The sequence below is a fragment of the Felis catus genome, chromosome A1 (assembly GCF_018350175.1).
Source record: "Felis catus isolate Fca126 chromosome A1, F.catus_Fca126_mat1.0, whole genome shotgun sequence".
Classification (NCBI taxonomy): Eukaryota; Metazoa; Chordata; class Mammalia; order Carnivora; family Felidae; genus Felis; species Felis catus.
The window spans coordinates 238,774,031-238,797,253 of NC_058368.1; the positions used below are offsets into that span (position 1 = coordinate 238,774,031).

General features: G+C 59.6%; 2 protein-coding genes and 1 long non-coding RNA gene across 12 annotated transcripts in view; 1 reads left to right on the forward strand and 2 right to left on the reverse strand.

Annotated features, from left to right (window-relative positions):
* Positions 1-848: 848 nt before the first annotated feature.
* On the forward strand, positions 849-6,570 carry LOC123380635 (collagen alpha-2(I) chain-like). Its single transcript, XM_045039447.1, has 2 exons — positions 849-2,491; positions 4,736-6,570. The coding sequence occupies exon 2, from the start codon at positions 5,257-5,259 to the stop codon at positions 6,226-6,228; it is 972 nt and encodes a 323-aa protein (XP_044895382.1). The 5' UTR covers positions 849-2,491; positions 4,736-5,256; the 3' UTR covers positions 6,229-6,570.
* A 307-nt stretch (positions 6,571-6,877) lies between these two features.
* Positions 6,878-9,136, reverse strand: LOC123380636. The gene is made up of 2 exons (XR_006586665.1): positions 8,192-9,136; positions 6,878-8,030 (listed from the first exon to the last, which is right to left on the reverse strand). It is a non-coding gene; the product is annotated as an uncharacterized LOC123380636 (long non-coding RNA).
* Positions 9,137-10,912: 1,776 nt separating this feature from the next.
* TRIP13 (thyroid hormone receptor interactor 13) overlaps positions 10,913-23,223 on the reverse strand; it is a 28,061-nt gene continuing 15,750 nt past the window's right edge. For 2 of the 10 annotated variants that reach the window (XM_045039478.1, XM_023239942.2), the window contains 2 exons: positions 22,878-22,947; positions 21,605-22,499 (listed from right to left, as the gene is read on the reverse strand). In XM_045039478.1, the coding sequence (XP_044895413.1) occupies positions 22,387-22,499; positions 22,878-22,947 (183 nt within the window). In that variant the 3' untranslated portion in view covers positions 21,605-22,386. Of the gene's footprint in view, positions 11,341-11,946; positions 12,047-12,544; positions 14,710-21,604; positions 22,500-22,877; positions 22,948-23,223 lie in introns of those variants that run through there. The other 8 variants (XR_006586678.1, XR_006586682.1, XR_006586679.1 and 5 more) reach the window with 8 other exon arrangements.

Here is a 23,223-nt window from a genome sequence, read left to right on the forward strand (position 1 = left end):
AAACAACAGATAACACGGCATCAGTGAGCACCCACGAGCCACTGCCCTTCAGGGCCTTTCCGGCCGCCCGCGGCCCCACGGTGGCTGGGCTTGGGGCAGCACGCGGTCTGCTGTCCACACCCCTGCAGGCCTGGCTCAGACGGGCCCCCAGCTTCCCACCTGCCTCGTCTGATTCCTCGCCAATGTAATCATATTTCCTTTTATTTTTTAAAAGTTACTCGTTTCTTTCCAGTTTCATTGAGATATAATTGCCATGTCAGCAATGCAATCACATTTTAGAAATTTGTTTCGGCCATGGCCTGTGTGAAGGCACGCACTTCTGTGTTTGTTAGCCTGGGTAAGCCGATGGGAAGGGTGGGCCCGGGTGTAAGAGCCCCGCGGGGCCAGGTGGCAGGTGGCCAGCCCCACAGCCAGGTGTCCTGTGCTCACACCCTGGACGGGTCCTTCCACCGGGGCTGGGCCGTGTAACCAGGAGCACACGCAGAAGCCCTCGACCGTCACTTCCGAGCTCGGGCCGCGGAGACGCTGCGGTCCCGTCGGGTGCCCCCCGCCACGGGATCGCCCGGACCTAGGCGCTGGGGTCTGCAGGCCGTCCGCAGGACCCGGACACACACCTTCTGACCCCAGCACGGCCTCAGACGACTGCAGACCCCCAGCCCGCCACGGCCCCAGGAAAGGCTCACGCGGAGTCCCTCCGCCAGCAGCTCCCGATTCCCCACCCACGAAACTGCGAGGTCCGGGGCGACCCGTGCAGCAAGAGAGGGGAATGGGAGCGCTGGCACCATGGCCCAAGGCCCCCTGGCCACGCCCCCGGCAAGCAGTGGGCGGGAGCTGTGGGCCATCCCGGAAGTGCTTAGAACTTCCGTTCTTAGAATTTTGGACTCTGAGGGGCCGGCCGTGCATCCTGTTAGAGGCATTCTGTGGGGGTGCTCCTGCAGGTGGGGTGGCCAGTCCGGTGACGCCAGGCCCGCGGAGGTCACAGAGGTCACTGGTGGGCGGGGCATGTGGCTGAGGAGGCTCCCGTTTCTGCTGACGGCAAGAGGCGGGGGGAGACCCGCCAGAGGACGCAGTGACGGGCAAGGAGCCAGGATCCCCAGCCTCTCCAGGGCCGAAGAGACCAAGCGCACGGTGCTCTCGGGAAAGCGTGGTCAGAAGAGGACACTGGTGGGGGCCTCCCGGAGTCGCCAGGGAGCATGGATGCAGCCACGCCAGGCAGCCGGGGTCTCCGGCCCGGTGCCCAGGGGGTCAGACACATCGCTGCGGTGAGGGAGGCTCAGCCAAGGAGGCACGGAGGCAGAGAGGGCATGGGACGCGGGGCGGGGGGGCACCCTGGGTCCCGGGGACTTGCAGGTTCCCTTATTTCTGGGCATCTCCAGCAGCACCTGGACACACTGGGGGGAGAGTGGGCAGGAAATCCTGCAGCCGCTGGGCCAGCCACACTCTGCATCTCAGGAGGCGGGCAGGGGGCTGCCTTCCTCCCAGGACCGGCCAACGGCCAGAAAGCCATCTGGGGACGTGCAGCCAAAGTGAGGAGGGTCACCCGGGAGACAGACACCGTCACTCAGCACTCGCCGAGGAGCCAAGGGAGCTCCCGTGTGACCCCAGCCCGCTGCCAGGGTGGGGTCCAGAGCAGGTGGCGGTGTCCCAGAGAGCCACCGCTGCTGTGCAGTGGGACAGGGCCCGTGTCCACGTTCCCTCCAGGAAGGGGGGACGTGAGCAGACGGGAACAGCAGAGGAATTGTCCTGGGTCTGCTAGCCCACGGCTGCCAGGAAGTTGTCGCTGGGGGCTTTTCTTTGGGAAAATGCCACACCCAGCCTCAGAGACTCAGGGACAGTGTCTGTTCGGGACTCCTGCAAATCCACAGAGGTGGCCTCTGGACCTTTGTCCTGGCCTCCCCCGTTGGCATGGGGCCAGCAGCCCAGGGGCCCACGGACTGACTCTGCGGCTACCGCCAGCCTCAGGGAGCAGCTGAGAGACCTGGAACTTTCCATGGCCCCCCTCCCCATCACTGATCGTGGGGTCCTCCTCACCCCCCTGACAGTATGGCTATAACTGCAGTGTGTCCTGTGGCTGCTGTGACAGATGACCACACACTGAGTAGGAATTCATTCTCGCACTGTCTGGGGCTAGAAGTCTGACACGGAAGTGTGGACAGGTCTGTGCTCCCCCAGGCCTGGGGGAGGCGGGGCTTCACTCAGCTTCCCCGTGGCTCCAGCACTCTTGGAAGACCCTCGCTGTACACAGCCTTCCTCTCATGTCTGCGTCTTTCACCGTCTTCTGGAAAGGCCCACACACTGATACCTCGCCCCATCTCCCCATCCCCCTCCCCGTCCTTGTCCCCATGCTCACCCATCATCAAGGGTGCTGGAGTGGACTTTTGATCCTGCCTGTCCACCCACAGCCGAGCTCCAGTGATACAATTCATCTTGGAGACCCCAAGTGCCACGGATTCCCTCTCCCTACTCCTTCCCTGACATTACAGAACATCTGGTGAGTTTGGTGAGCTTTTCTTCCTCTTTGGGTTGGCACAGTCTCCTAGGAGTGCAAGTCATGGCCCATGGCCGTGGCACCTGCAGGGGCTGTCCGCACCAGAGGCCGAGCATGTCAGTGCACCACATAGATGGATTCCACTGCCCTGGGCCTGCCTGAGGCTCCGCTCGGGGTCCACACACGTCCGCCTTGTTGTGTGCACTTTCCTGTCTCCCATGTGGAATCTGGGGAATTTCAGAGAGAGAGAGAGAGAGAGACAGAGCTCTTCAGTGGAGGCCAAGGGGCCTTCACTCCCTATGTGCTCTGCATGTTCTCAAGGCCCACACACTAGGCTGGGCCCCTGTGGTCCAGAGCTCCACCCAGGTCTGGTAGGCAGCGGAGGAGGAAGGCAAGTCGGAATCATAATCCAGTTACGCTCTCTCGACCAGAAGCTGCAGACTCAAGTGGCTGTCACAGTTGCGACCAGGCTGAACTGGGCCAAGTTTGCACGAGAGCTGCTTTATTCGATGCCAGGCGCAGAGGATCGTGGGGTCACCTCTTGACTTTCCCTTCTCCATGAAACCTGGTTGAATCACTGGTGAAGGCAGGCTATGGCTGCTTGTTGCCCTCTCAGAGTTTACAGAGGAATAAGAACACAGCATGGAGTCACGTTCTGCTGGACTTGACCTCTGGCCACTAAAGCGGAAGCACAGTTTGCTTAGGGAATCACAGGGGTGTGAGCCGCAGTGTCAGGAGGGTGGGACAGGGGGTGGTGTGGAACATGGGCTGCAGGGATGGGCAGGGGTCACACACACTGGGCGCCCGCAGACTGGGCCTTGGGGAGAGAGAGAGAGAGAACAGGGCCCCGTTGATCCGCTTATGTGGAACACCTGTGGCCGGGCGAGGTGGGAGAGGCCTGCTCTGCATGTGTCGGCATCTGAGAGGACTCAGAAGGGGCCGAGAGGGGACCTGTGTGCAGGGGCAGGTGCCGCCGGTCACCTTACAGCCACCGTTTGGATCCCCCTTGGTCCACCTGCAGACAGTTACCTTAACAATGAGGAAGGGAAGGCGGTGGAGCATGACCTGCAGGAGAGCCCCCAGTGCTGAGAGCAAGAGGCCAGAGCCAGGGCATCATGTCAGATGGGGAGGGGCCCCCCAAAACCAGTCGTGGGTTGAAGGGGGCCCCACTCACCCTGTTGAAAGGCCCTGACTCTTACAGCCCCTTGTCAGTCATCATCGTACAGACCAGACGAGATGCACCCCAGCTGCTCCCCATATGGGTCCAAACTTGGGGACAGATGAGTTCCATGCTGGCCATGCACCCCTGTGTCCTTGCCTGTGGCCGGGTACCCGCAGCTTTTCTAGCAGACCTGCGAGAGGCCCTCTGAGCCAGGCGGGGCTGCCGACTTCCCCTCTGCTTCACGTTGGGGCCCCGGGGATCCGTCCTCCCGACCGGGAGGCTCAGGAGGGGAACAGCTTGGCATGGGGCATCCAGCGCCCCCGGCCCTGAGACCCCTCCCAGGAAACGCTCACCACCGCCCCCGCCCCCCACCCCGGCCTTCCTGCACCCACATGCTCCAGGAAGCCTGGACAATGCCCCATGTGGAGCCTTTGCTGGCCCGTCCCACCTCCCGAATGCGTCTCCACCCCGGGCAATCCCATCCACATCACTGCACGGAGGAGCCCCCCACATCGTGCAGGCCGAGAGGCAGTGCCCCCTCCACGGGCACCTTCACCCTGGGCCTCACACACACACACCCCTGCACCCCCCGTGCTCTCGTTGCCCCAACTCCTGCTGGGTGGCCTCTGCTTTCCTGCAGCGGCGGGAACTCTGGGCCGCGGGTTCCACGGAAACAGGGGGGGCGGGCTCGCTCATCCATCCCTTCACAGAGCACCGACTGCCTGCGGGCTCCGTGCCACGCGTGGCTCTAGGCACTTGGGCGCGTGGGCTGATACCGTCCCCCAAAGATGTCAGGTTCTCACCCCCGGGCCTTGCAAATGTGGCCTCAGATGGCAGAGGTCTTCGAGCTGTGACAGGTTAAGGCTGAGGTGAGAAGCTCATGCGTGGCTGGGGTGGGCCCCGAATGCCGTCCCGAGGGGCCTTAACAGAGATGGGAGCCCCTGCAGCGGGGGAAGCGGCGAGGGGCCTCCTCCAGAGCCCCAGGAAGGGGGTCGGTGGGGCCGGATCAGCAACGATTCCAACAGCAACCCCAGGTCTGCCCTCTGGCCTCACAAGCGAGACAAGGCGTCTCTGTTTTGGTACAGCAGCTGCAGGAGACAGGCCAGCGCCCTAAGCAACCTTCCCGCCCTCCGCCTTCCAGTGTGGGCAGGACCATGAAATCGAGGAAAGCACAGGTAAGTGCCGCCACCAAAGTGCAGGGCTGTGTGTCCACGGGGCACGGGGGCTGCCGGCCGGTGTCCCTGCCCGCGGGCGCTGAGGTCGAACCCTGTGGCGATGTCGTGGACGCTGCTGGGCAGTCGGTGCCGCTCCCCGCCCTGGGGCCTCATCAGATGTGGGCTGGGGACCCCGCGGGTGGAGCGAGCCCCCAGGGCCCCTGAAGGGGACACAGCTTCCTTCGGAGTCACCCTCACACCTCGGCCAGAACTGACATCTTCTGCCAAGAGATGCCGAGGCCCGAAGCCCAGAATCCGCAAAACAGAAGTGGCCAGAGGGTGGTGTGGATGCTGGCCAGGCGGCTGCTCAAGGTGACGGGGGCGGGCAGACGCAGGGGAGACACCAGGATGGCCCACGTCACCCTGCAGCCAGGCGGTCCCACGGGGTCCTGATGGTGACATGGAGCCTGGGTGCGGTGGCCGCGGGCGGGCCCAGGAGGCCTCGGTGCCACCGCACAGCCATGGAGGATGGGGCGGAGCCTGAGCCCGGTTCCCCCACTGACTGCAAGGCCAGGTCCCGGCTCCGGCCCGGGGACGGCCGCCCACGCTGCTGTGGGGTCCGCGGGTCCCCGTGTCATTGTGCAGGTGCCAAGGTCATCAGGGGATTCCCACCCTTTTTTCAGGTGTTTCGAGTACAAAACCACGGAGAGAGGGGTTCCCAGGCAGCCCTGTGGCCCTCCTGGCCCAGCCACCGTCAAGCATCCCAGGAGAGTCTGCATTGGGCCTTGCTTGCTTTGCGGGAGTCCCAGGAACGTGTGATTCCTCATGAGGGGCCGGCGTGTGGAGAGGACCCGAGTGGGGTCGGGCCTGGGGGTGCCCGTGGGGCGCAAGCCACGTGTGTCGCTCGCCGAGACCCAGAGCGAAGCCGCCCGCCCCACCTAGATGCGTCTCCCCCCAGGCACCTGCCCTCCCGTGTCCTCTGCACAGAGACTCGGCCCTCGGGGACTGGGGCGCAGCCGCTGTGGGACTGGGGTGGGGGTGCCTCGGGGACCCTGGGGCTTCATGGGCAAGTCCAAAGGCCTTGTGCCCGAGGAGGGGTGTCTGAAGGCGGCCGCTCAGGTCTGAGACCCCAGCGGAGGCACCCTCTGGGACGCGTCCAGGGCAGCAGAGCTGAGGCCAAAGACGGTCTGCTTGGCCACCCAGGGGCTCCTGCTGCCCACCGGTTCCGGCGCCGCCTCCAGCCTGGGCCCCGACCCTCCCAGAGGCCCGGGTCTCCGGGGTGGACCCACTGTCCAGAGGGGGAGGCCGGGCACACAGGGGACCCAGCACCCCGTGCTGAGCAGTGGGTGTGCAGCCACGAAGAGACACACGATTCCAATTTCCTGGAGCCTACGCTAATGAAGCAAAGAAGAAAAATCACGTGATCGCTGTATAGAAAAACATCTGAGAACATTCAGTGTTCATCCATGAAAAAATTCTCAGCAGACTAAGAATAGAAAGGCATTTCCTTGACTGAACAAGCAGTTTGCTCAAAAAACCTTCAGCAAATATAATCCCCAACAGTAAAACAGAAGACATTCCCCGTAAGACAGGAATGGTAAGCATGCCTTCCAAAACGTCTTCTCAGTGCGGTAGGGGAGTAACCGCTGTCCTATCGTTCCTGAGAGAGACGGAGACAGACAGGGACTGAGAGACAGACAGAGACAGAGACAGAGAGGCAGAGACAGAGATAGATAGAGACAGACAGAGACAGAGGCAGAAACAGAGACCGAGAGATACAGACAGAGATAGACAGAGACAGATAGAGACAGAGAGGCAGAGACAGAGACTGAGAGACAGAGATAGAGACTCAGAGACAGAGACCAAGAGACAGAGGGACAGAGATAGGAGATAGAAACAGAGACAGACAGTGACAGAGAGACAGAGATACACAGAGACAGAGACAGAGGGAGATGGAGAGATAAGGAGTGGAAGGAAAAAGGAAACGCAGATTATTCACAAATGGAGTCATCATAGAAATTAGGGGAAAACGAACAGGATGAAGAATCAGTAATAAAGACAAGACACAAAGGATAAGGTGGAAAACCCGGAAGCATTGTGCACACGTTACCAGAGGAAATAGCACGTAGCAAGTATGTTGGATGCAAATACGATGTACAGGATCGGCTACATCTCTGTGTCCCAGAACAAACACGTGAAGACCTGTACAAATCTAACAACAGGTGCGAACTTCGTGGAGACGCCGATAAGGCTCTAGCTTCTCGGCACCACCGCGCTGACGGAGCGTGAGCCCGGGCGGCTGGCGAAGACGGTGCCCGCAAGGACCGGTCAGCGCCCATCCGGTTTTGCTGCAGGACGCGGCGAGCTGCTGCAAATTCGCGGGGACGCTCGCGGCACAGGACAGCCAGACGGAGCGGGTGGGGAGCTGTCCCCGTCGGAGCCGAGACGGAGGCGCTGGTGCAGGACAGACCGGCCGACAAGGGGCGGGCGGGGAGCGAGGACAGACGCGTGATCCGACACGCAGGGACGCCGCAGAGGGCCTTCTCGGTGGACGTCTCGGGAATATCGGCCGTGGATTAAGAAAAGAGTGTGGCGTCCGGGCAGAAATGCTGGGTAGAAGACGTACAGGAGCAAGCACCTAGGTCCCTAGGGGAGCAGGGCTTTCCGAAACAAGCCAGAAAAGGCAGAAAGCGTCAAGGCAGAGGCTGGTACATTGGGCAGCCGTGAACTGAAGAACGCGCACTCATCGGGACACACGCAGGCTGCAGAGACCAGGCGTGGGGCCGGGACGAAGCGCTCACGTTCAGATGACGTCAAGGACGCCGAGCCGTCAACGAGGAAAACACCAAGGGCCCGGGGGGCACGCACCGTTCAGCCTCATGGGTAACGACGGCCCCCAGGAGCAAGTCAGGACACCGGCTGTGTCACTCCCTACGGAGACCGAAGTCAGCAAAAACCAAGTGACTTCTCGCTCGGGGTCGTGGTACGAACGGCGGTATCGTCAGAGGGAGAGGGAGGAGCGGACCAGACCGAGGCTCGGCGGGAGCTGCCACTCGAGCTGCCGGGAACTTTCTTCCAGACCCTGAAGAACCAGCAGCCTCGCGTGGACCAGCGTGGCTTCCGCGTCCTGTAGTGAAGTCACCTCCCTGCGGTGCGCGCCCACAAGTGCGGAACCGGACCCGTGGCCCCAGAAAACCGTTTCTCTTCCTTCTCAGTTAGGCCCGTCCTCGGGAAGAGTAATGTACCGTCCCCAGACTCCATTCCTGCCCCTCTGACTACACACGGGCTGCCCGCAGGGCCCTCGGAGGCCGGAGTCTGGAGCCGCCTGTGCTCCCAGCGCCCCCAGTGGAGAGACCCAGCGCGGGTTGTGAGAACTGTACCCCTTACCTCCTGATACCCTCGGCCGGCCTCTGCAGCCTGCGTGTGTCACCGGCCCCCGGTTGCCCGTGGAGAGATGGGGCTACTTCCTTGTTGATCGGAGCGTCCCCTTCTCTGTGGGGCAAGTCGCGGGGAGGTGGATCTTCGGGTGGTGGGCACCCCAGCGGGCCGGGGCCTCGGGTGCTCCTGGGGAGCAGGCAGTGGACCACTCGCTGGGTGGGGCCGGGCCAGGGGGTCCGGGCGCTCTCCCATCTCCCCCCTGCACCGTGGGGCTGGGCTCATCACGGTCCCTAAGGCCCGAGCCCTCCGACGGGCTAAGGCCGCGCGTCGTCAGGACAGAGGAAACAAACACGCCAGCCCACGTGCTCCTCCCTCCACCCGTGTCTACACGGCGGCCTGCCCTGCCCCCACTGCACCCCAGCACGGCCTCGCGCAGCCAGGCCTGCACCGCTCCGGCCCCCGGAGCCACCCGGCAGAGGCCCCAGCCGCCGGCACCCTCCCAGGCAGCCGGCAGGGCAGCCCCCACTAGGGCCCGTGGCACACCACGCCAAGCCGCCTCCGGATGGGCGGTGGCTGTGCTCACTGCCGTCTGCCCCCCCCCTCCCCCCAGCGCAGGTAGCTCCGCCAGGGCCTGGCCCTGAGCAGCTGTACGAGTCCAGGAGGGAGTGCGGCCAGCCTCTCCTCTCTGCCAGGAGCACCGGTCTGGGGGTCTGGCCTGCCTGCTCCCCTCACTCCACGGATCCAGCTAACCGTCAGGAACAGGTTAGTTTGAGTCCGTTTGCTGTGCGGTTGGTGTTTCTGTCTTAGACGTACTCTGGAGAGGGGGGCCTCTGCTCCTTGCACAAGAGTGTTTATTTTTTTTAAGTTTATTTGTTTTGAGAGAGAGAGAGAGAGAGAGTGTGTGTGTGGGAGGGGGGAGAGAGAGAGCACAAGCGCACACAGCAGGGGAGGGGCAGAGGGAGAGACAGAATCCCAAGCAGGCTCCGTGCCGTCAGCACAGAGCCTCACAACCTCTGGGGCTCGATCTCACAACCATGAGATCGTGACCTGAACTGATAGCAAGGGTCGGACGCTTAGCCGACTGAGCCACCCAGGTGCCCCAAAAAGTATGCTTTTTGATGCCCGGGTCTGCCGCACCATGTGCGAAGCCACGAACACAAACCCGTGAGCCGGCAAGACGGGCACGCTGCTCTCCGGGACCTGCCGGCCTTCACCCAACAGGGTGCCCCGCAAGGGCGGCCCTCGGGGCCTCCAGGGCTGACAGCCTGTCCAGTGCCCGTCTTCCTAGAGCCTCGGGAGGGGACCCCCTAGTGGGGCCGTGGGCCTTCTCCCCCACCCACCGCAAGCGGCGTGCAGGGCTTGGGGCGGCCCCTGGCCACGGGGTCGGCTCTCGGGGAGGCCGCACTGTGTCTCCGCAGCGTGGACCCTCCGCTTCTCTGCCTGCACCTGGACGTGTGTGCGCGTGTCCGTCCACCTGCGGGCCAAGGTTGCCTCTATGTGCAACTTCTTACCTAAGACTGTAATGTTTATAATTTAGTGAACTGGTACCATGAGCCTTTCCAGGCAGGACCACAAAATTAGCAAAGTCCTTTGCATTATCTTCCTCCAAAAACTTTATTCATAAATCAAAGGCGCAACGATTCATCACCCAGATGGTTCTGTCAGGACTAGCCCATCCAAGAGAATGCACCGCAAGACATATATAAAACCAGATTTTCTAATAGTCACATTAAAACAAAAACAAAAACAAAAACGAGCGCCTGGGTGGCTCGGTTGAGCGTCCGACTTCAGCTCAGGTCATGATCTCATGGTGCAGGAGTTCAAGACCCACGTCGGGCTCTGTGCTGACAGGTCAGAGCCCGGAGCCTGCTTCTCACTCTGTGTCTCCCTCTCTCTCTCTCTGCCCCTCCCCTGCTGGTGCTCTGTCTCCCTCTCTTTCTCTCAAAAATAAACATAAAAATAAATAAATAAAAGCCCCCAAAGAAACAGATGTCGTTAGCTTAAATAATATGCCATTTAAGCCAACGTACCCCAAATATAATTTTGGCCAAAATGTAACCGAAATGTAAAGTTGTTGCCAAGATGCTCTGCGTCCCTTGCCCTGCGCTGTGTCCTTCCACATGTCTGCGGAGGGCAGGTTTCAGGGGCCCCACAGGCCCCGCGGTTGGCGGCCACCAGCTGGACACCCAGGCCCAGACTTGCCATGTCACAGTCAGGTGCTGCCTTGCCCAAGTCAGCCCACGTCTGTCCTATATGGCCCTGGGTTGCAGGATGTGTGGGGTCCAGGGGCAGGGGGGTATTGGGAGAGGGAAGGACACCTCAGGTCCCTGCACGTCTCCTGGGGGCCGAGCCCCTGACGTGCCTGAAAACCCGTGTGCCCTCCAGCCCCACCTGCAGTTGGAGGGGAAGCCGTGAGGGGGACAGGAGGTAGAAGGGTCACCACAGGATAGGGCGGGCACGGAAGGTAGGACCAGCCTGTCCTTCGGGAGCAAAGTCTCTGGCCCCCAGGTAATGGCAGAACCACCCCAGCTTCTCCCCAGACAGGGGTGGTGGGGGGGGGTCCCGCGTCCTGGACCGTGTGAGAAGGATGGTCCTCACACTGTCCTCGTCCACACCAGAGGACTGAGGTCACAGGGAAACAGCCACTTTGAGTCTACGGAGACAGAGGGTCACTGGCACCCAGAAACTGGCAGAAACACCTGATGGTCATTTTCACGAGTTGACGAAGGCTGAGCAAGGAAGACTCCACATCTTCACGGTTTTGCCTCCAGGAACCACACCAGGTTCTCCTGGTGAGGATGCAAACACCTCCACCTGAGAGGAGGGCTCGGTCCCCACGGTGACTGGTCCCCATCAGGGCAGGCCTGGGCTGAGTGTGGGACGCTGTGCCCTGGAGGAAAGGTCCCAGACGCTCCATCCCTCACGTGTGGCCGCCTGCAGACACAGGGACGCCCAGAGCCAGAAGGGGAGACGACACGGCCTCTGAGCCCTGGTGCCGAGGCCAGCGGCAAGCGCAGCCTGTCTCTGGCCAAAAGAACACAAAGCCCATCAGAAAGGCCTTCCTCGCTCGGTGCCACTTACCCCGCACAAGTGTCCGGCTTTCAACGTGAGCCACAAGACACACCGCCATCTGGGAAACGCCACCACCAGACGAGACTCTACGAGACACAGCAGGGATTTTAGAATTTGGGGACTGGGATTTACTTTTTATTACTCTCAGTTTTTAACAGTTTGGCAGAGAGAGGGAGAGAGAGAGAATCCCAAGCAGGCTCCGATCTGTCAGTGCAGAGCCCTACTCGGGGATCCATCCCACGAACCGTGAGATCGTGACCCGAGCCAGAATCAAGAGCCGGACATTGAACTGATGGAGCCACCCAGGTGCCCCTGGGGCCTGGGATTTAAGATGCCAGTGATGAGCGTGTGAGGGGCTCCAGTGGGAAAAGTAGACGGAATCGGTGGCCTGGAGCAGGGAAGCCCCAGGACACCATGGACCCACACACGCGCAGCTAAGAATTCCAGGAGGAGGAGGGAAGAAGGGAGAGGACCCATTTGCCGTGAAAGTGCCTGGAATCTTCCAGAGTTAATGAGACTCAAACCACAAACCAGGAAGCTCGGGGCACCACCAGCAGAATGAACCCCCCCAGACAGACACCTCAGCAAATCCTACTCCAGCTGGAGAACAGGAGGCGGGGAGGACGCGTGAGGAGCCGTCGGACGAACGTGCCAGCTTCCCTCCAGAAGCCAGGATGGGGACCCCAGCTCACCTCCCGAGCCCGTGGCTCCAGGCCTTCCCGGAGGGACCTCGCACACGTCCCAGAGCCCTCCTTGAGGACAACGGGGTCGGGAAACCACGACCAGAGGAGCCTGGGGAGACATGGCAGTAGGCCTGTGTCTGTTTGTGTGTGTCCGTCAGTCTGTCCGTGTCTCTGTGTCCGTTTCTACGTGCGTCTGTCCGTGCCTGTATCTGTCTGTGTGTCTGTCCATGTCCACGTCCGTGTGCGAGCCTCCCAGGAGGTGGAGGGCGTCTAGTCTGAAGGGCCCTCTTGCAGCCTTGGTTCAGAGGTTCAACTGTATGTTCAATTGTATGTAAGACCATACAATTGACGCAGGAACCATTTCCATTAAAACAATTTCCACGATACGTGGACAGAGCAAGGTCACGTCCAGGGTCATGCGGAGGTGCGCTCAGGTGCACGCGCTCCCGGTCGGGTCTGTGTCTGCTGTGCTTATGGCCTCCAAACAGCGTGTCTCCCCAAGCGAGCACTGGTGCTAAGTAGGCGAGGTGGGTGCGTGCACTGGCCGCTTACCCCCGCTCCCCCCTCAGGTGCCCTCCACCCCCCCCCCCCCCCGCAGGCATCCTACCCACTGCACAGGAGAGCGCTGGAGTGCCACTGGAGGCGCTCCCTGTGGTTGCACTTGACTTAAAGCTCCGAGTCGGTCTGCCCGGTCTCTCCCTGCGATGAGTCACTGAATCACGGGCCGCCAGACACAGTCACACCCGCCCTGACAGCCCCATATGGAAGCAGGCCTGGGGCCAAGTGGCTTAATGCTTAACGTCTGGGCCCCGATGCAGCCTTGCAGGCGAGCGGTCTTGCCGGTGGCCTGGGGCGCTCGGGCGGGACCGGGCCCACCCCACTTCCCTGCAGGCTGATGAGGCTACGTGGCCCACGTCCTCAGATGACCCCTGCCTCAGCCACCAGCCGTGCTGTCCTCCCTCCCCTGCCCCCCACCACTTTCTGGCCTCAAATCCCTGAGGGGCATCTTGGTGATGGATAGATGGAGGCGTCATGACCTCACACGAGCAGCAGAGAAAACCCTAAGCAGGCAAATGAACCTGAACAAACGGAGACTTCGAACAAAAGGCAAAAGTGTCTGGACTCCAGGAGGCGTCACCCCCAAGCGGCCGCTGGAGCACTTGTCCGAGGGGAGCTTCCAAGCTGACGATTAAGAGCGTGATGAGGACAGTAACCAAGCTCCGAGACGAGGGAGAGTGGCTACGGAGAACGAGTGGGACACATCGGGAGAAAACAAAACACACGGTGGCTGGAATACAGAGTGCGACGCGGGCCAGGGGCACCTGGAGGCCGTGGAGGCGGCGCCTGGGAGGGACGGGGGCCCAGGGGAGCACTCACAGCCATGGGGGTGTGTGGGGGCGAGTCGGCGCCCACACCTGGGGCCATGGGACAGAGCAGACCAGCAAATGGAAAACAAGCTCAGAGTTTCCAGAATTATAGAATGACGAGACCGTCCCCGCCTGCGGCCACCATCCTAAAGTCTGAGGGCACAGACCAGCGAGGAGGTCCACATGACCAGGAGGGGTGCTCAGGCGGCCATGTCTCTGAGCCCCACGTTCGGGGTCACAGAGCCCCTGTCTGAGAGCGCGTGGTGGGAGGGGGCGCAGGTGGTGACAAGTTCAGAGTCGGCAGGAAGAGTCAGGGCAACAGGAAGGACAAAGAACTTGCAGACCAGCCCACGGAAATGCACTCGAGGCAGGGGACGGCACAGAGACGAAGGGAGGAAAGACACAGGGACACGTGTGGAAGTGGAAGGCGGAGCAGACACTGGACTTGGACACGGAGTAGGGCTGCACACCTCCTCCGGGGGCGGTTTTAGACACGTCTGCCAGGAGAGGGGACAGGAGAGGGTGCCGCTCCTTCCGTTGTCGCTCAAAACTCCTCAGCGCAAGGGACACTGGAAACGCTGGCTGGGAACCGGAGGTTTCGAGGGTCGCGGCCAGAGGGTGGCTGGCATGGGCAAAGAGGCCCTGCTCCGTGGGCTGTGGCCCCCACTGGCCTGAGACCCTCGCTGGGTCACTCCGTGTCTGTCACTCACTAGCAGGAGATGACACGGAGGTATGTGAGTGGGGTTTGTGTGGGGAATAAAAGGACACAGAGAGGACATGGTCGGCAAGGAGCCCAGGCATGGTATGGTGTTCTTTCTGAAATATCCCATTGTGACCATCCTCGAGGCCACTGTCCCCTCGTTCGGATGATGCATTTGGGCTGAGCCACAGGAACAGAGACTTGCCGCACCAGCCAGAGGGGGGCCAGACGGGGCCATACAGGGGTCAGACATGGGTCAGATGGGGGTCAGACGGAGACCAGACAGGGGTCAGATAGGGGCCATCCGGGGGCTAGTGGGGGTGAGACGGGGGCTGAGGGATCAAGTGGGGGCCAGGTGGGGGTCAGATGGGGACAGGGGTCAGACAGGAGCCAGATGGGGGCCAGACGGGCTGGTGGGGGTGAGACGGGGGTCAGACTAGGCCGGACCGTCGGAATGTGCACAGATCCCAGGACCCCTGGTCTGTCCCTGAGGGTCTGGGAGCACTGACTGCCTAAGGTTCTAGGCGACTAACGGGCTTGTGCCGAGCAAACCAGGCGTCAACTCCAATTTCTCACGGTGACGAGACAGGGTCGTTACCCACACACAACCGACAGCTCGTCACCCGCTGAGGTTGAAGTGGCGGGTGCCATACTTACTTGTCACAGTAGATAAATGTGCAGCCACCGGTTTCCCAGCAGAGGAAACTGGAAAAAATACCAACTCTGGGTTGATTTCGGAACAAAAAGAGGGCCGGACCCGGTGTCGTGCTTCACTGTTCCTGCTAAAAGTCCGTCTCTTCGATCAGAATGTGGGCATAGTTTTCCCATCTGTGCATCCCACTTAAGCAACAGGTCCTCCCTCCCTTTCATTCCAAAAATTAGGCCAAATAAAAACTAGCCAGAGTGCCAGTTGTTCTCCAAAAGGGAAATAAAAGAAGTCACGTGGGGCAGAAAATACAATAAATAATATATAAAATATATAAGTATATATAATATATAATATGTAAATATAATAAATAATAGATAAAATATAGGCCAGTGGGTGGGGCAGGATCCCACCCCTACATCGTGTCCCACACCCAAGGTGTTAGCGGCAGGTGCCCAAAGCCCAGGGTAAGACAAACTAGGCCCTGGGGCCCTGGGTGGCTCAGGGGTTCAGCATCCTACTTCAGCTCAGGTCACGATCTCTCTGTTTGTGAGTTTAAGCCCCACGTCGGGCTCGCTGCTGTCAGTGCGGGGCCCACTTCAGATCTTCTGTCCCCCTCTCTCTCTGCCCCTCCCCTACTTGCTCGCTCTCTCGAAAATAAACAAAAAAACTAGGCCCTGCCAGGCGCTCGGCTTTAGCTCACTTTGTTGCAGCCACTTAAAGAACGTGCTCCTTCCCCAATCACAGGTGAACATGCTCACAGGTGAAGACAATCACAGGTGGACGTGGTCACAGGTGAGTAAGATCACAGGTGGATACAGCTATCGATGGAGATGCTCACAGGGGAAGGGTCTGTGTCGTCCGGCTCCCTGGGCACCGGGAGGAAGCGTGATGTGCAGACATGAAATTGGGGTGGCCTTGACGAGAGTGAGCACCCGCGGATGAAACAAATGCAAGCTCCAACTCCACACGCAGAGCTAACTCAGGACGTCGCTGATATTCGTCTCTTTCTAGCCCCAAACACAGCTGGTTCTGCTGACATGGGCATAAATTGCATGGGTCAGGATGGCAGGAGAAATTAAGACAGCCCAAAGCAGGTGCTTGGCTTAAGCACAGGTCTTTAAAATTCAAATCAATGTAAAATAACGTCCGGTTTGAAAGACTCACCATGGTGGCCAAACCAGGCCAGCTCTGGGAGAAGTGAGGCTCCAGCTCCGGGAAAGGAATCACGGGGGAGGGGACACCGCAGGGACAGAAGCGGGGGAGAGGCGGACACCGGCAGCACCACCTGAGAGCCAGTGAGGGCTGCTCTGTGCCTGAGGCCATGCTGTCCCCGGTTCCCCGGGCTCTGTGGCCACACCAGACGGGGGGCGGGGGAGGGAGTGGGTGGCCGCGGGGTCGACGGCTGGCATCCCCTCCAGATGTCCCTCGCCCTCGTCATGGAGTCGCGTGCAGCGGCCAAGGCCAGAGACCAGGGGCAGCGCACCGGCACACGCTGCCTCTTCGAGCACAGGTGCGTCCTCTCCCTGGGCCTCGGTGGCCCCCCAGCCGGGCGAAGGGCCAAGCCAACACCCATCTCAGGGAACCGAATCCAGCATGCCTTTTGCAGGCGGTTCCAAGTAAAGGTGTCCCCTAATTTCCATTCCAGGTGCCAGCAGCCTGGTTTTGCCTTTCACAGGGCTGCTTAGCGGCCCCGGGCAACTGGGAGCGAACGGGTCAGCCCAGCCGCCAGGACTCCCTGAGTCAGGATCACAGGCCTACGTGTGGACGAGGAGCCGCTGGCCTACGCGGTCTCTCGGGGACCGGCCGGCGACGCCGCAGCAGGGTCCTGGTGCTGCTGGGCTTGTCTCCCCGCCACCTCTCCGCCAGCACAGGGAGAGCAAGGGGTCACATGTGCCCAGGACCCGGGCCGAGTGGAGCAGCGGCGTCCAGCTGTAGGCACCTCGGCAAGCCGACAGCAAGCGCCAGCAAATGGCCCTCATTTTCTGAAAAACTTAAAAAGAACAAAAAACAAAACTATGTTAGAGCAATTGCTAATCCCAACCCCAGCGGTTGAAAGCAGGCCTCCTTTCCTGTACTGTCTTGGGGAGACTAAAGAAATCTCTGGAACAAGTCCGACTCGGCGGCACAACTGAGCAACATCTCCTTGCACAGCCCTCTGCCAGTCCGGCGGGGAAACGCTCACAGTGATCTTCCCAGGTGACTGCAAAGAAAAGTGAAGTGGGAAAGACAAGTCTGTGCCTCAAACCAGCAACAGAGACTAGGTCAGGACCCACCGATTCACAGATGCCATCCCACACGCTCTCTTTCCCAGGAAACCACCGCCGAGTGAAGAAAACCACTAAGAAGAAAACAAGGTGTGCAGGACAGAGGCTCTGGGACACAGGTGTCCACAAAGCAGAACTCAGGACGTAGAAGACGGGTTCCAACCATCAGTGACAAGTCAGGGGGCACAGGAGTACTTTCTTCCACGTACGCCATGTCAGGTGACAGGGACGGGACCATTCCTGATGTGTGTGAAAACACAGGTGATGGAAGAGATCGCTGGTTGCACATGGTGACTCGGTAGATAAGGGACACTTCCAGTCAGAAATACCTCAGATGGTCGAGAAGGATAGTTCATGGTTACAAATGGTAACGAAAGTAACAGAGAAGGACTTTCTGGTCATAAATTGTGACCCAGGTGACAGGAAAGGCTCCAGTGGTAAGTGGTAAATCGGTGGACAGAGAGATTCCTAGTCATTAATGACAGCTTGGGGGTTAGAAAAAGATGGTTTCCGTTCATAAGTAACAACACACGTGATAGAATAATACTGTTCCAGTGATAAATGGTAGCTCAGCCAGCAGGGAGAGAAGGTTCTGGTCAAAAATGATCATTCAGTTTTGATAGAGAAAGAATGATTTCAGTCATAAATAACTCAGGTGACACAGACAGACGTTCCCAGGGATAAAGCTTCAAGGCTTTCAGCCCCAGATTAGAAGTCAGATAACGGACGGTGAGTGTTTCCAGGGACAAACCACTGGTAAGTGGCAGGTTAAGTGATCAGAGGTGATGGAGTCAGAAAGACTTCCTGTCAAACATGAGAGCACAGGCGACAGGTATTGAAATTTTCCTGTCATAAGCCGTAATTCACACAACAGCAAAAGGTTTCAAGTGGTAAGTCCCGTGATGGAGAAAGTTTCTGGTCATAACCGATCATTCAGATGACAGAGGAAGGCTTCTAGTGCAAAGTAATAACTCAGCAGAGGCAAATCCGGCTTCCAGTCATCAAGTATGGCTCAAGGTGGTGACAAGAAAGACCGCCAGTCACAAGTGATAACTCGCGTGGCAGGGAAGGAAAGGCTTCCAGTTGTGAATGATGCGCGAGGGGTACGGGAAGGAGCCCAGGCGCTAGTCATGGCTCAGGTGGCGGAGAAACACTGACTTCATCCTAAGTGATAACTCATGTAGGGGAGAAGTGCATTGTCAACCTGAACTGTTAATTCAGCAGATACACAACAGTATTCAGGTGACAGAGAATGAGGATTTCCAGGCATAACGGATAAATCACGGAGGAAAAAAAGGTGTCTGATCGTAAAGGATAAGCCAGGTGGTGAAGACAGATAGCAGCCAGTCATGGATCATAACTCACGTAACACTGAGAGAGGACATTCAGCCAAAAACGCCTCAGGAAAAGAGAAAAAAGTTTCCAGAAATAAATGTTCAGTAAGTTGACAGGGAAGGACATGTTCCATTGTAAATGGTGACTCAAAATGGTAGACGAGGGTGGGTTTCAGTCATAAACTATAACTTAGGGGATACAGAAAGAATCCAATCTTCAATCCAATCCAAGAGCAACGGAGTTTCGCCGTAAAGGATAACTAGGAGACACAGAAGGAAGAATTCCACTCAAAAATGACAACCAGGGTCATGGAAAGTTCTCCAGTCTTAAATGGTAGTTCGGAGGGCAGTGAAGAAGGGAAGGGTTTGCGATGGTAACTGACAGCTCCCGCGATCAGCCACGAACGAACGTTTCCCGCCGCAGGTGGTCAGTCCGGGTGCCGATATGTTTAGGAGACAGGGTGGGAGGTCCGCTGTCACAAATGACGACATACAGACACAATGCGATCCATTACTGACAACTTGTGTGGTAGAAGAGGAAGAATCCCAGTCAAAAAATAACTCACGTGACAGAAGAAACAGGTTTCTGCGAATGGTAACTCATCTAATAGATAAAGGTTTCCATCCTAAGTGAGAACTCGCATGATAGAGATTACATTTGTGGGAAGTTGGGTCTGGGTGTCTGTGGGGTGCAGGGACAAGAAGCACGAGGGAACGTGGCGCTCACTCCGCTCACTGTGCAGAGATGACCTCTGCCTCTTGCTCGAGCTTCCCGCCAGCATCCACAAAACGTGCCTGCTCTTAACTGACCCCTGGAATGCTTCGAGGGACCAGTCCTTTCTCCTGATGGGGGGCTCCACCAATAGGCCGTCTTTGCTCCAGTGGCCTGGTTGGCTGATAGAGTCCAAACTGTTGGGTCTGCTCGGCCATCTGAAGGCTCCCAGGCCCAATCCTGCGTCCTCTCTGGTTGGGGCCCCTACCGCCTGGCGGGAAAGGTGCTCAGGCGGCAGGGACCGAGGAGGCTGACCGTCGCTGCACCCGAGCTGTGGGGGTGTGCCGGCCAGAGAGGTACGTGAAGTGCTCAGGGGAATGACAAATGCAAGGACAGTGGCACTGGGTGGTTGTTACTATGATGTGAGGACGTCCTGCAGGAAAGGAAACGCTGAGGCCAGCGGACGATGCGTGGAGAGGAGCTTGAGGGCCGGAGAGGCTCCAGACGCTCAGAGAAACACAGCTCACGCAGCACAAAAGCGGAGAGTTCGGCGGTCCAGCACCCGGACACAAGGCGGTCAAGTGCCCCCAGGGGATCCCAGACCACAACCCAGGCATAGGACACCTGTGTGAATGGGCCGCGAATCTAACTCCCCAGACCCGCTGGACCTTCTGAGCCCACAGAAGTGGCCCCCGAACTAGGGCTAAATAGCACAACCTACCTGGGGACCTGCCGGGTCCCCAGGACTGAGCTGTAGAGGGAGCACCAGGGCCACACCCCAGGGTGTCACCGAGGGAGCTGGAGGGGAAGATCTGTGAGCGTCCAGGACTTCAGGCGCTTTCTTGGGACACGGGGTCAGATTTCCCGGCCAAGACCCAAGGGATGAGTAAACCGGCCACTCAGGGGCCCTTGGAGGCCTAAAGACAGATGTGGCCACGTGGGGCCATGGCAGCCAAGGAAGGGGTGGTTGGGTCGGCAGGCCTGTGACGGCAGGGGCCAGGCAGCCGTGGGGGAGAGCTCACCAGAGCCACCTGCTTTTCCCTGCTGTGTGCGTTGGGAACGAAGCAACACGCTTAACATCGGGTCCCTGCCCAGTGGTGAGAGCCACGCCAGTGGTGAGAGCAGGGGGCAATCTTGGAACTGACCCCCCACGACGGTTTCCCAAAACCAACACCAGGTGGGAAAGGGTTCAGGGGTGTGCCCTTCCCACCTCTGCTCACTCTCCGCCTGGTCCCGTGGAAACCGGGACGCAGTGATGACCGTGGGCTCCCTCAGACATGGCTCAGAGGTGGCCCCCCTGGCCCCAGTCCCCACACCTCTGCTGCTGAGGCACGGTCTCGTGGCTACAGTGGTTCGTGGCTCATGCCCGCTATTTGGAGGACTCAGAAAAGGGGCCCAGAAGGCGGTCACACACACACTGCCCTGCCTACAGGTGACCTCTCTCTGTTTCATCTCACGGCCCCTCCGGGCTTCCGGGGACAGCGCTTGGCATTTCGCCCATGAGGAGTGGGCTGCCCACCCCAGGAACACAGCTCTGCTTGCCCCTCGGACCCGCCCCTTGTGGGCAGGACGGCCCTGAGCCAGCGGGGTGTCTAGCGATGCCCGGCGACGTGCACCTGGGAGGTTTTGGCTGCTACCCACACAGTGACCCCGACACAGCCCGTACCAGGGGACGAGCCCAGGACCCGTGTCCTCAGTCTCGGGGCCCATGTATGACCCCCTCCTCACACTTTGGCCCCCCCATCTCCAGCAGGCCTCTCCGGATGGCCAAGTGGGTGCAATGGCCCACAGCCTTTCTCCTACACACGCCTAGCGAACTAGGTTCGGAGGAGGAATGAGAAGCTGGGAACACTCATGCCCCGCCGCCCCCTCCCCTGCACGGAAGTTCATACTCACGCACAGCCCCAGGCTCAGACATGCACATGGACACACGCGGCACGTGGGGAAGACAGAAGGGATCGCAGAGCCTAAGAGGGACACACGGCAGGGTTGGTGGCCTTCGCTGACCACGCTGTCCACCCCGGGGTGCCGGATGAGCCCCGGCACCCCCTCCTGTGCCACCACCCGGGGCAGCGCCACCCTCTAGGGGCCCTTGGGCGGATGCATCAGATGCACCCGCAGGACCTCTGGAACCCACCTTCTGGGAAACGGGTCTTGGTCTGGTGGCCTCCCGCGCTTAGATCTCGTTTTCTGCCCGCAGGGTCTGGCTCTGGAGCCCCCGCCCCCGCCCCCGCCGTCCCCAGTCCCTCGGGCTTCCCTTCCCCCTGCCTGTCTCCCTTACCCTGTCTTTCCCCCCATCTGCCCCAGCCCAGCCCCTGTCTCCTTCCTTCCATCCAGGCACCTGGACACCAGGCATTTCAGCAAAGTCGAGATGAAGTTGTCTCAGGGTCCCCCACTCCTGGAGCACGGCGCGCCCCTCTTCTGACCCCGGTGCCCACAGACACTGCTTTTACCCCCACTTCAGGGCTCGAGGAGGCCAGAGCCAGGCTCCAGATTCCAGATGCGGCTCTTGGTGTCATTCCCATAAATGGTCACAGTCCCTTTTGACACCTCAAGGCATGAAACAGGCTAAAAGCTACATAATCATGGGAATGTCTCAATAGAATCCACATCGTCGGAGTGGAGACTCAACATGAAAAGCTCTGGTGGAATACGCTTTAATACTTAAAAAAGCTCCGTAACAAAAGCCAACGTGGTTTTCAAAACGTGTACAAAACATGAGCGTGAAACTGATTTGAGCGTCGGGTAAGCGCAAAGCACATCCTGTGAGGTGCGCCAAGTTCCAGCCAGCTTGCCGTACGCGGGTGACGTGCCACCGCGCGCAGCCGCAACGCTGCTGCAGAACGACGGGCAGGAAACCGTGCGACGCCGCCTGTCCTGGGGCCGAGCTGCGTGGCACACACTCACCCGATCCCCAAACTGCACCTTTCTCACAAACAGCACCTTCGTGCGAAGCCCACTCTTCCTGAATTGTTTTCTCCATTTCTAGAACATAGGAATAGGTTTTTTTTTTTACTCTTAGTCTCTGAACCGATTGCACCAAATAAATGAGGCTCAGGTCAGAGAGCAAAGGCCACCTCATATTTCAGTGACCCAGATGTTTTTAACGCTGGGATTACATTCTTATTTAAGACAATGTAGTTTTTTCTTTTGCTTCTTAAAGCCTGTGTTCGTGGCCTATTTTAAACCAATTTTGTCAGCATTTTGCATCTGACTGTCTAGAGGCAGGATGGAGTGAGGACACCTAGACGGCAGAACTTGAATCATCTTTTGAAACGGTGAAAATGACAGGCCGATTCGTCTTAAAAACACGTCACATACGACACACTTCTTTGAACACCACTCAGCCTCGTGGGCTTCCGGTCCGGGCAGAGCGTTCGGAGACTTCTGGGCAGCGACGTCACCTGCCGACTGTGCCCACGATCACGGCGGGGTCCGGATCAGACGCAAGACGAGAGCTGCTTCTTCTCTTCGAACTGCTTGTCCACTGCCAGAGACAGGGCTCGAAGGAAGCCCTCGATGGTGACAGTGGGGGCCTGGAAACAGACACGGGTATATGGGCCGGTCATGTCCCTGGTGGGGCTGCTGGCCGGCACCCCCAGTATGGGGCAGGGCGGGGGACTCCGAGGCCCTGCTCCGCGCGAGTCCATGGAGGGCCCAGTGTGAGCAGAGGTGTGTGAGACGCCCGCAGGCCACCTCCTTGCTTCAGAGGCACCGAGGCCCTCCCGCCCAGAAGCCCATCGCTTAGGCATGGAGGTGAGTCAGATCCGTAATGGTGTTATGTGCAACTCCCCGCGAGGCCAGGCCCCGCCACACAGAGTGGTGGTGGGGGGCACACAGTGGCAGTGGGGGGCACAGAGCAGCGGTGGGGGGCACAGAGCGCTCAGAGGCAGGGGTGGCCACGGCGGACTCACCTGGACATACAGCGCATGAGCCAGAAAAGGGAGCTTTCTCAGGACGCGGCCGCTGAGACCCTCGCTCTTCCTGTGAACAGAACCGCGCTTGGGGACGGTTTCCCTCATCTCCGAAAGTCCCCTCCCCTATAGCTGGCCTCAAGGTGGGCTGGTGGCCCCCGGTCCTCAGCTCCTGCCCCAGGCGGGACAGGATGCTTGCCGCCCTGAGCTGCTAGCCGCCCAGGAGAGGCACACACGACACGGTGGGCACGCGGCCAGTGGCACGGATCCCGAGGAAACCAGGCTGGTCCCCATCAACTATTTTTGTCCAAGTGTCAGAACTGCCCTCTTCTGCCTCATCTTGACC